Genomic DNA, 12,828 nt, shown 5'->3' with positions numbered 1-12,828 from the left:
CCCCATTCCCCCTGCACCTGGACTACCCCATTGAGCCACCTGCACAGGGATTCCCACCCCACCGAGCCACAACCAGCTACACCTGGATCCCAACCCTACTGAGCCCCACTCCCCCAGCATCTAGATCACCCACTAAGCCCCTCACACCCAGACCCCCCTGCTGAGCTCTATCCCCCCCCCCACACTCAAACCCCCCACCACCTTCACCTGGACGCCCCTGCAGAGTCCATCACTGTTGCACCCAGAACCCCAATAAACCCCTGTGCACCCAGACCCTCTCCATACCTGGATTCCCCACTTAGCTGCCTGCACCCAGATTGCTCCACACAGAACCCTCTCAACCCACACCTGGATCCCCCCACATTAAGCCCCTCCACTTTTGGATCCTGCCTTCCTGAGCCTGCCTGCCCACACCTGGTTCACCTGGCATGAAGGAGCAGGGCCCTGGGATGATTCTGGGGCAGACCTGGACCTTGCACTGTGCGAGGGTTGGGGGCAGCCTCACCGCTGAGTCCGTGTCCTGGATGGGAGCTGCACAATGATCTCCCACCTCTATGCAGCCAGTGGTCCTTGCTCCCCAATCCCATGCTGGAGCCTCCACATTTATATGACAAATAAAATTTACAGAATTTTGCACAATCTTAAAATATTGTGTGCAGAATTTTTAATTTTTTTTTTTTGGTGTAGAATGTGATCAGAAGTATACTATGTAGCCAACCAACAACAGGCAAAGAAGCAAAGATGCAAGTCAGTGTATTGGCTGCTTGCACAAAGCTGATGAAGGATGGGCCAGCTGGCTGAAATTGGAAGGCCTTCTCCTTTGAGATCTCTCTCTAAAGTGGATAATCTGACTGCCGGAAATACTTCTGGGAATACTGTCGGTATTGTTGCTACTGTTATTGCTGACCCTCGTGGAAACATCTATCATGGGGCTATAAACTCCCAGCAAACAAGGGACAATGCTTGAAACCCAGTGAATGCATTACACCAGGCAAAAACAAACTATCAAACTAACTAATCTAACACTAAGGTACTAATACTAACTATATACCAAAAAAAGACGACGAAAACTCTGAGTTAACAAGAAAAGGGTGAGGTAAATACCACACAGAACACTCTGACTTAAGCTGCAGACGGTGAGAAGGAAGTGAGGGGGGTCAGGGCAGTGCCGCCCATAAATAGCTATGGGAGGGGCTATAAGGGACAGAAGGCACGAGTGCTGCCCTGACAGGTACTGCTTAGCAACCTTCTCTGGCTTCAGTGTGCATGGTGTACGCACACCTGAGTGGAATACATATCTGCAGCTAGTCACTCAAAGAGGAACTGGAGTGGTGCCAGGTCTGCATCTCCCTATATTCCCTCAACGGGGGTGTCTACAGCACAGGCACAGACACTGTTGATGAAACTCTCCAATCCAGAGTGCACAGGCGCACACACAGCCTGATGTGAATCACACACAGGGATGCTATTTAAAGAAGAATTAGCTGAATATGACAGAATGACATTGTGGCCAAAAGGGCTAATGCAATCCTTAGATGTATAAACAGGGGAATAGCAAGTAGGAGTAGGGAGGTTCTATTACTTCTATATTGGCATTAGTGCAAGTGCTACTGGAATAGTGTGTTCAAGGAGAATTTTTGAAAGACTGGAGAAAGTTCAGAGACGATCCATGAAAATGATTAAATTATTTGAAAACACACCAATAAAAATTGAAGCTTAACTATTGGATAAGTGTTCTTTTCATCACACACACAAACCAATGAAAATATTTTTTCATCAATAAACAAAATTTACAGATAGGCAAAGTACAAAAAATGCTGCTTGAGAACTCTGATTTAAGCATTTTTACTTCGTATATTTTGACAAGCGATGTTGACAATTTGTGTTTCAATAGTTATAAAGCTCTAAATGTTTGAATCTCAATGTCTACTGCCAGTAATAATTATTCTGACTCTCCCCACCATTTCCTGCAACTGTGAAAATTTAAAAATTATTAAAAATAGAGCATGCTTTAACAATTATATCTGTTGACATCATTAAAAAATAAAAATCGAATTCTACCAAGCCCACTTGTAAAGAAAGATTCAAGGACCTCAATCTTTTTAATCTTAAAGAGAAAAGAGTAAGGGGTGACTAAATCAAAGTCTATAATATCCACAGAAATGTTTATGTGGGCTGTTCAATCTAGCAGACATAAGAAGAGCCAATGGCTAGAAGCTGAAGCTAAACAAATTCAGACTGGAAATAAGGTGCCAATTTTTTAACAGTGAAGGTAATTAACAACTGGAGCAATTTATCAAGGGTTATGATGTATTCTCCATCACTTGGAATTTTTAAAAATGAGGTCTGGATGTTTTTCTAAAGTTATCTGTACACTGCACATTGCTGTCAGCACTGTGTAAGGTACATGTAGCTACACACCACAGCGAAAAGCAGGCTGCATCTATACCACAGTGCATAGCTACAGTTGTCAGTGAAAGGTTCTAGCTAGGCATGTAGAAGTTTAATCGGTTAACTGATAAGCTTGATACTTATTGGTTTCAGTTAACGGTTAAACGCCTCTGCCGCCCTGCACACCTGGGGATCCTGGCTGCAGGCCCCGTGCCTGGGGATCCCGGCTCCTCGGGTAAAATGTAGGGTGCTGTAGCACCCCCACACACACCCTTAGCTCTCTGGTTAAACATTTAACCGATAGGTTATATGGTTACTGCTTTTACATGTTATTTACATCCCTAGTTCCGACAGGGGGAAAGCAGTTGTCTGCTACTCAAGCCCTTTCCTGCTGCCTCCCTTCTGCCAGAGCCCTTTCTTGCTGCTGGATTCTCTCTCTACAGCAGATGAAGGCTCCAGAAACGGGGAGCTGGTGGAGCCTTTCCCCACTGCCTCCTCATTGATAGAACCTTTCCCAACTTCCAGTCTCTCCCTATAGTGAGGGAAGGCTCCAACAGTGGGGAGGCAGGGAGATACTAGACAAGGAAGGACTGTTTATGAGAGCCATGTAGGGAATATGCCTGGGTATAGACCCACAGGCTTCAAGCGTGCCTTTACTCACCATAGCACTGTAGATAGTGAGGCATTGCTTTTTATACCCATCTTAGGGGGGAGCTAGCCATGTAGGTATTCTACAGGCCCCCATAAGAAAAGTGCAGTATAGACTTACTCTAAGAGATATGCTCCAGTTCAAACAGGAAGTAATTCAGGGAAATATAATGGCCTATGCTATGCAGGTCAGACTAGATTATCACAATAGCCCCTTCTGCCTCAATCTTTGAAACAAACATAGCAATATTTGTATATATAGATATGTTTAAAAATTCCAAAACAAGACAATCCACTGCAAACACTTCTACCTCTGGGAAGAGGATGAGAGAACAAAACGTGAAAGTTTTTAGTCACATTGCTTAATGCACTAGTGGAAGGCACAGTGTAAGTGCCAGTGATGAGTATAGTATAAGAACCTGTATATGATACAATTATATGAGACCCCATTCCTTTTAGTTCTCCATCCTTTAAAGCCACTTCGGATACAATTAAGCTCCAAGTTGTACAGAACCCCATTTTCATAGACATTTTGTTTTAATATAACTATTAAAAATTGTAACATTTTAAAGAAAAAAATCAATGTGAATGTTACACCAACTGCAATTTGAGGCTATCCAGTAAAGGAGAATTACCTTTAATGCTCTCCAAAGGATAGGTTGATACAGTCTGTACAGCATTTCTTCAACTCCCTGACGAACTTTACTTTGTTTGTGAAAGTAACTCAGTAACTGTCAAAGCAAAACCAATGTTAATGCATGAAATACATTTCATATGCTATGTTCAATACATTTGAGAAAGGCAGCCTGTTTTATTCCACTATGTCTTTTACAAAAGAAAGTTGACTTTTTTAAGTCTGTATAAATACAATAAAATGACTTATACAAGAGATAAAATTATTTTAGGTCAAGCTAGTCTATGTATTAAAGTGTTCTCATTTTAAAATAGGAAAAGCAGAAAGAGGTATTGTCTCTCACTAGCTCATATCTACACAGATGTGCAATTAGGAAGGGCAAAATCATGGCAAGAGTTCCTTTTCCTCAGCTCCCTTTCATCCTTATTTATCTATAATTTTTTAGGGAGAAGAGGACAATACAGACAGCAACTTTAGTGCTGAGGAAGCATATATGGGAGGCACAAACACCCCTTTTTATTATTAAAAATGAAAGAATGTTACTTAGGCCTGGTCTACACTAGGCGTTTATGTCGAAGTTAGCGCCGTTACATCGAATTAACCCTGCACCCGTCCACACCGCAAAGGTATTTAGTTCGACATAGAGGTCTCTTTAATTCGACTTCTGTACTCCTCCCCGACGAGGGGAGTAGCGCTAAATTCGACATGGCCATGTCGAATTACGCTAGGTGTGGATGGAAATCGACGCTAATAGCTCCGGGAGCTATCCCACAGTGCACCACTCTGTTGACGCTCTGGACAGCAGTACGAGCTCGGATGCTCTGAACTGCCACACAGGAAAAGCCCCGGGAAAATTTGAATTTGAATTCCTTTTCCTGTCTGGCCAGTTTGAATCTCATTTCCTGTCTGGACATCGTGGCGAGCTCAGCAGCACTGGCAACGATGCAGAGCTCTCCAGCAGTGATGGCCGTGCAATCTCAGAATAGAAAGAGGGCCCCAGCATGGACTGATCGGGAAGTCTTGGATCTCATCGCTGTGTGGGGCGATGAGTCCGTGCTTTCCGAGCTGCGATCCAAAAGACGGAATGCAAAGATCTACGAGAAGATCTCTAAAGACATGGCAGAGAGAGGATACAGCCGGGATGTAACGCAGTGCCGCGTGAAAATCAAGGAGCTGAGACAAGGCTACCAGAAGACCAAAGAGGCAAACGGACGCTCCGGATCCCATCCCCAGACATCCCGTTTCTACGAGGCACTGCATTCCATCCTCGGTGCGGCCGCCACCACTACCCCACCAGTGACCGTGGACTCTGAGGATGGGATAGTGTCCACGGCTGGATCCTCGGACATGTTAGCGGACGGGGAAGATGAGGAAGGAGATGAGGAGGACGAGGCAGTCGACAGCGCTCACAACGCTGATTTCCCCGACAGCCAGGATCTCTTCATCACCCTTACAGAGATCCCCTACCAACCCTCCCCAGCCGTTACCCCGGACACAGAATCTGGGGAAGGATCAGCCAGTAAGTGTTGTAAAAATCTAAACATTTATTTGTAACAGAACAGGAATATTAACAATTTAAAAAATGGGTTTCTCATGATTAGTTTGATTAGCTTAACGGTTCAGTCATGGGCAGTGCAACTATTGAAAAAAAATCTAGCAATGTCCGGTTTTGCATGATTGTCCTGCCCAAGCCGCTCTACTGGTTAGTCACTGCTACAGCAGCTACAGTAAAATGCGGTCTATATGTCCGGGGATGGAGCAGAAATCCTCCTGTGACATCTCGAGGAAGCTCTCCTGGAGGTAATTGGAAATCCGCTGCATTAGGTTCTTGGGGAGAGCGGCCTTATTGGGTCCTCCGTAGTAGGACACGTTGCCACACCACGAGACTATCAAGTACTCTGGAATCATTGCTCTGCACAGCATGGCGGCATACGGCCCTGGTCTTTGCAGGCTTTCCCGGAGCATTCTCTCTTTCTCGCTGTCAGAGATCCTCATGAGGGTGATGTCGCTCATGATGACCTGCTTTGAATGAGGTAGGGGAATGTTAGTGTTGGGACTGCTTTGCCGTTCCTTTACAGAACTGTAACCGCTGGTTTGCAGCCACGCGGTGGAGGCGGGAGAGGGGCAGCCGAAAGGGATCGTTCCCGGGGACAGCCGCGAGGGTGTGGGACAGGAGCAGACTTCCTGCTTGCCGAATTGCTGGCAGCAGGGACCGACATTGATTTCAATGTGAAATGAGGCCATTGCTAATATTAAAGTTTTAAGCTGCCACAAGTCTACGGCTTACCATGTCTGCCTGCAACAGAAATTCCGTTCTCCTGAGAGGCTTCTCAAATGTGCTGTAGAAGACCCCAGGCACTGAATGCGAAGGCCGAGAATTCGACCTTGTGCTGAGTGCGCATGTGAGAGGTGCTGTGCATGGTCTTGTTAACAGAGAAAGACTATGTTCTTTGTTCACAACTACATTTATCTTTCTGAGGAATTCACTCCCTTTTTCCCATTCCCACAGCCCCATCTGCGACTGTCTCACAACCTAGCCTGTCATCACACTCCCAGAGGCTAGCGCGGATTAGGCATAAGAAGAAGAGGACACGGGAGGACATGTTCTCGGAGCTTATAGCCTGCTCCAGAGCCCAGGCAGCACAGCAGACCCAGTGGCGGGAGAACTTGACCCGAATGCACCAAGCCAACATGGATCGGGAGGAGAGGTGGCGTCAGGAAGACCAGCAGGCGACTCAAACCCTGCTTGGACTAATGAGGGAGCAAACGGACACGCTCCGGCGCCTTGTGGATGTTCTGCAGGAACGGAGGCAGGAGGACAGAGCCCCGCTGCAGTCCATCTCTAACCGCCCTCCCCCGCCACCAAGTCCCATACTCCCCTCACCCAAAGTGCACAGAAGGAGAGGCGGCAGAGTCCCTGCTAACTCTCACTCCACCCCTGCAGAGAGCTCGAGCAGCAGAAGGCTCTCATTCCCCAAAATTTGACAAGTTCTTTCCTTCCCGCCTGACACAAGCCCCCGTCCAAGTTTCACTTTCCCAGTTCCATGTTTGGTTGATAATAAAAAATACGTTTCTGTTAACTACTGTTTCCATCATGTTCTTTTGCAGGAGGGGGGGATAGGGGGTTGGTAATTCGACAGGACAGTCACCTTTGGCAGGGTATATAGTCGGGGGCAGGCACAGCAGCAGGGCACATACATAGTGCAGTGATGCAGTGACTAGTTACCCTGGTTAGTCTGGGAGGTTGTTTTCATGTTATGTGGTGGGGGGTGGGTTGCTCTGTGACTTTGTGGCAGGGGAGGGCAGTTACAGATCTTAAGCGGCGGTCCTTAGGCAGGATCACAGAGCCACACAGCAGGGGATCTGTAACCGTCCTCCCCCTGCCACAAAGTCACATAGACCCCCCCATACACACAGTCCCTATCAGGAGGGGTGACAGGCTCCGTTGAAACAACCATCCCACCGCAGCGGAGCCTGTCAATCCTTGAGTTTAGAAGCTGCATTCGCGCCACTACAGTACACCCGCTCCGCACCACAGTCTGCGTCCCAGTTTTAAAAAATTCCCGCGAATACAGTATTAAAGAAAACGGTGTGCTTTAACAAAGTAGAACTATTTTTATTTTGAAACGTGTGTTGGAAGTGGGGTGAAGGGGGTATGTAACTGGATAGGATAGTCAACATTAACTGGGCAAAGAAATGGGGGCAGGTTTAGCTTCTCAATACACAAACTTTAAAGTCACAGGTTACCCTGCTCACTCAGGAACTTTGCTTTCAAAGCCTCCCGGATGCACAGCGCTTCCCGCTGGTCTCTTCTAATCGCCCGGCTGTCTGGCTGTGAGTAATCAGCAGCCAGGCTATTTTCCTCAACCTCCCACCCCGCCATAAAGGTCTCCCCCTTGCTCTCACAGAGATTGTGGAGCACACAGCAAGCTGCAATAACAATGGGGATATTGGTTTCGCTGAGATCACAGCGAGTCAGTAAGCTTCTCCATCTCCCCTTGAGACGGCCAAAAGCACACTCCACCACCATTCTGCACTTGCTCAGCCGGTAGTTGAAGAGTTCTTTTTCAGTGTCCAGGGCGCCAGTATAGGGCTTCATGAGCCAGGGCATTAGCGGGTAGGCTGGGTCCCCGAGGATGACTATAGGCATCTCCACATCCCCAAGAGTTATTTTGTGGTCCGGGAAGTAAATACCTTGCTGCAGCCGTCTAAACAGACCAGAGTTCCTGAAAACACGAGCGTCATGAACCTTGCCCGGCCATCCCACGTAGATGTTGGTAAAACGTCCCCTGTGGTCCACCAGTGCTTGCAGCACCATGGAAAAGTAGCCCTTTCTGTTAATGTACTGGCTGGCCTGGTGTTCCGGTGCCAGGATAGGGATGTGAGTTCCATCTATGGCCCCACCGCAGTTTGGGAATCCCATCGCTGCGAAGCCATCTATGATCGCCTCCACGTTTCCCAGGGTGACTACCTTTGGCAGCAGTACATCAACGATTGCCTTGGCTACTTGCATCACAACAACCCCCACGGTAGATTTGCCCACCCCAAACTGGTTCGCGACTGACCGGTAGCTGTCTGGCGTTGCAAGCTTCCACAGGGCTATGGCCACTCGCTTCTGGACAGTCAGGGCTGCTCGCATCCGGGTGTCATTGCGCTTCAGGGCAGGGGACAGCAACTCACAAAGTTCCAGGAAAGTTCCCTTCCGCATGCGAAAGTTTCGCAGCCACTGGGATTCATCCCAGACCTGCAGCACTATGCGGTCCCACCACTCAGTGCTTGTTTCCCGTGCCCAGAATCTCCTTTCGACGGCATCAACATGACCCATTGCCACCGTGATGTTCTCGGCGCTGGGTCCCCTGCTTTCTGAGAGGTCTGTGCTACTCTCAGACTTCAGGCCATCACCGCGTTGACGTAGCCTCCTCGCCTGACTTTTCTGCATCTGCCTCAGGGAAAGGTGTATGATAAGTTGCGAGGCGTTGAGAGCGGCCACAACTGCAGTGATGGTTGCAGCAGGCTCCATGCTCGCAGTGCTGTGGCGTCCGCGCTGTCACTGACTAGAAAAGTGCGCGAACTGATTTCCCGCCGGCGCTTTCAGGGAGGGAGGGCGGGAGTGATGGACGGATGACGACAGTTACCCAAAAGCACCCTGGACACCTTTTTTTTACCCAGAAGGCATTTGCGGCTCCACCCAGAATTCCAATGGGCAGCGGGGACTCCGGGAACTGTGGGATAGCTGACCACAGTGCACCACTTCCAATGTCGACGCTTTCCCCGTTAGTGTGGACTCACAAAGTCGAATTACTGTCCTTAGTGTGGACACACACGTTCGACTTTGCAATATCGATTCCAAAAATTCGATTTAAGTAAAATCGAACTACTCTCGTAGTGTAGACAAGGCCTTAGTAGCTCATGTCTTCCAAATACATTACCACTGTAGATTATTTATTATTAAAGAAATGGAGACATGCCTTGGTCAGAAGAGGGCATATTCACTCCATGCAATACACAAGATTTAAAAGCTTGTATTTAGCAGTGTCTAATACTGAGGTTCTCAGCTTTTCCCTAATTCAACTATAAAAATAAAAAAATTAAAAACAGAATAGCACAAAGAGAAGGAACAAAGACAAAATTGCAGGACTACTTGTGCCACTTGCTCAGAGGTGTTACAGGGCAGCTCCTCCATTTGAAGCGTTCAATCAGAGCTCTACATGGAATATTCCTCTCAGTGGAATATTTCAGGTACTCAAAATGAAAGTTAGCCCATAATGAAAGTAAGTCTATAAGTGGGAATCTTCGGAGGTAAGATTTGTATTATGTATCTAGCACAAATTTTGGTTGAGGGAAGGAAGTAGAGATTTGGAGGAAAAAAAAAAAAGTGTTTAGTCAAGAGGCCATGGAATTTCTCTGATAATGATGGGCCAATCCATGGAATTTTGTCATTGTTTTAATTATGAACAAACAACATCACTTATTTATGGGTGGATAACAATGATTTTTTTAAATGAAGTTGAATTCAAGTTTAAATTAGATTTTTGTATTCATAGATTATAAAACTGGAAGAAAAAGAAATATCTGTCAAATTACTCAAGCAAATTATTTGTATATGTTTCTTTAATATCCTAATTGTCACTAGAATTTCAGATTTTTAAAAGACAGTTTTGCTTTGACCAGACTATATATTTCATCAGGTTTATAGTTTGAAGTCAATGGGTCTTTTGCTCCTAAGTCACTTAGGTCTTTTTTTCAAAGCCCCACTCTTAGGTATCTAAATATAGGTTTTTGAACACTTTAGTCTGTGTACATAAGAAGTTCACAATAACTTTGTTAAATGTACAGTAACTCCTCGCTTAACATTGTAGTTATGTTCTTGAAAAATGAGACTAAGTGAAATGATGTTAAGTTAATCCAATTTTCCCATAAGAATTAATGTAAATATGGGAGATTAAGTTCCAGGGCAAGTTTTTTCACCAGACACAAGACATTATATACATATACAGAATAAGTTTTAAACAATTTTAAACAATACTGTACTCAATAATAATGATTGTGAAGAGAAGGTTACTCATCTTGTGTAGTAACTGAGGTTCTTCAAGATGTGTCCCCATGTGGGTGCTCCACTTCAGGTGATGGTCCTGGTGCCGTTGATCGGAGGCTTTTCCATAGCAGTGCTTGGTCAGGAGGCGTGCTCCAGGTGTCTCGCAGCGCCTGTCTGGTTGAGCACACGTGTGTGGCCCACACCCCTCGGTTCCTTCTCTACCATAGAATCCTCGTATCAAACTCCAAAATAGAGGGGAGGAGTGTGGGTAGTGGAGCACTCACAGGGGGACACATCTCAAAGAACCTCAGTTCTGCACAAGGTGAATAACCCTCTCTTTTTCGAGTGCTGTCCCTGTGGGTGCTGCACTACAGCTGAATGTACCTATCATGGATGGGGGAGGGGGGGAACTGGGACTTTGGAGGTACATGGCTAACTGAAGTAGAGCGGACTAAAAGGCCTAGTATGGCATCATCCCTGGAGAATTGTGTAATTGCATAGTGATTGGTAGAGGTATGTTCTGACGCCCAAGTGGCAGCTTTGCAAATTTCTGAAATTTGTACATTGTGAAGAAAAGCCATGGAAGTTGCCATGGCATGTGTGAAATGGGATCTGATGCCCATACGGGATTCTATTTCCCTTGTTTTGTAACATAGACGAATCCAGTTTAATATCGAAATTCATTTGGATATTGCTGATCCTTTGGATTGTTTCATTGTCGAGACAAAGTCTCAGTGATTTTCGGAAAGATCTCATCCTATCCAGGTAAAAGGCTATTGCCCATCTGACATCTAGGGGGAGGGATAGCTCACTGGTTTGAGCACTGGATTGCTAAAACCCAGGGTTGTGAGTTCAATCCTTGAGGGGGCCACTTAGGGATCTGGGGCAAAATCAGTACTTGGTCCTGCTAGTGAAGGCAGGGGGCTGGACTCGATGAGCTTTCAAGGTCCCTTCCAGTTCTAGAAGATAGGATATCTCCATTTATATATTTATTTTAGTGCTGCATTCTGTGAGCATATGCACGGTTTGGGATAGAATGTGGAAAGGTGAATGAGTTGGTTGACATGGAAGGTTGACGACACTTTGGGGAGAAATTTTGGATGGGGTCATAACATGACCTGGTCCTTAAAAGAAGATGGTGTAGGGTGGGCTGGCTCGCTAACTCGTCTAGTGGAGGTAGTGGCCACTAGGAAAGCCACCTTCATGAACAGGTGAAGTAAGGAGCAAGTAACCATTGGTTCAAATGGAGGTCTCATGAGGCCCTTGAGTACTAAGTTCAGGTCCCACATGGGGATGGGAGAATGTACTTCCAGATAGAGGTTTTGTAGATCAACCGTGAAGCGCTTTGTAATAGGGTGTGTGAAAACTGAAAACCCCTCGATTTTGTCATAGAAAGTATTAAGCGCTGTGCGGCAAACTTTGATAAAGCTTAGCAATAGTCCTGAATTCTTCCATTCAACCAAATAGTCTAGTACCATCGGTAATGGTGTGGTACATGTAGCGATCTGTTTGTCTGAACACCACATGGAGAAACACTTCCATTTCTGCAGATAAGTAGTGCATGTAGATTTGCATCTGCTGTTTAGTAAAATAGTTTTCACTTGTTCTGAACAGGTTAGCTCACATTCGTGGAACCATGGTTTCAGATGAAGCTTCTCTCATTGTGGATGTAGGGCTTGTCCATTGTCCTGCGACAGAAGATCTCGTGTTACCGGGGGAGTCTGTGGCGGACGGATCGACAGACATAATAGGTAAGGGTACCACGTTTGTCTGGGCCACGCTGCGGCAATCAGAATAATTGTGGAGTTGTCTTCCTGTATTTTGCGTAGGACTCTGTGGAGTAGAGGTATTGGTGGGAACACATACCTAAGTGAGGTGTCCCACTGGATTAGAAAGACATTCCCTAAGGATCGGGCACCAAGTCCTGCTCTGGAACAGAACCGGATTCATTTGCGGTTCTGGGACATGGCAAATAAGTCGATGGAAGGGAACCCCCAACATCTGAATATTCTGTGGAGGGTTGTGGGGTTCATTTCCCATTTGTGTTCCCATGAGAAGTTTCTGATGAGGTTGTCTGCAGTGGTGTTTTGGCATCCAGGAAGATAAGAGGCTGTGATGTCTCTATTGTAGCAAATGCACCAGTTCCATAGCATCATGACTTCGGTGCAGAGGGAGTGGGATCACCCCCTTCCCCCCCCCCCCTTGTCTGTTGATGTAGAACATGCATGCTACATTGTCTGTCATGTCTTGGATGGATCTGTTCCTTATTAGAGGGAGGAAGTGATGGCAGGCATTTCTCACTGCTCTGAGTTCCAGGAGATTTATGTGGAGGTATGTTTCGGCTGGTGACCACTTGCCTTGTGCTGTGTGGGGGTCTAAGTGTGCTCCCCAACCCAATAGAGAAGCGTCTGTTGTGATCAGTACAGAGGTTGGGGTTTGCTGGAAGGGAATACCTGTCGTTAGATTTGCTGATGTCGCCTACTATCTGAAAGAATCCAGGACCTTGGGGGGTGGTTTGACTAGTCTATGAATGCTGTGTTTGGTGAGTTCAGCCAGATTTGAAGGAACCGCATGTGTAGCCTGGCATGCTTTACCATGTATGTGGTGGCAGCTAGGTGTC

General features: G+C 46.4%; 1 protein-coding gene across 1 annotated transcript in view; it reads right to left on the bottom strand.

Annotated features, from left to right (window-relative positions):
* The window catches only part of NCAPG2 (non-SMC condensin II complex subunit G2), a 127,778-nt gene that overhangs the window by 82,953 nt on the left and 31,997 nt on the right, over positions 1–12,828 (bottom strand). Inside the window, exon 10 of the mRNA XM_054017023.1 lies at positions 3,675–3,770. Coding sequence (XP_053872998.1) covers positions 3,675–3,770 — 96 coding nt within the window. The remainder of the gene's footprint in view (positions 1–3,674; positions 3,771–12,828) is intronic.

This window comes from Malaclemys terrapin, chromosome 2 (assembly GCF_027887155.1).
Source record: "Malaclemys terrapin pileata isolate rMalTer1 chromosome 2, rMalTer1.hap1, whole genome shotgun sequence".
Lineage (NCBI taxonomy): Eukaryota > Metazoa > Chordata > Testudines > Emydidae > Malaclemys > Malaclemys terrapin.
Note: the sequence above shows the minus strand (reverse complement) of the source record. Positions and strands in the feature narration are given on the sequence as shown.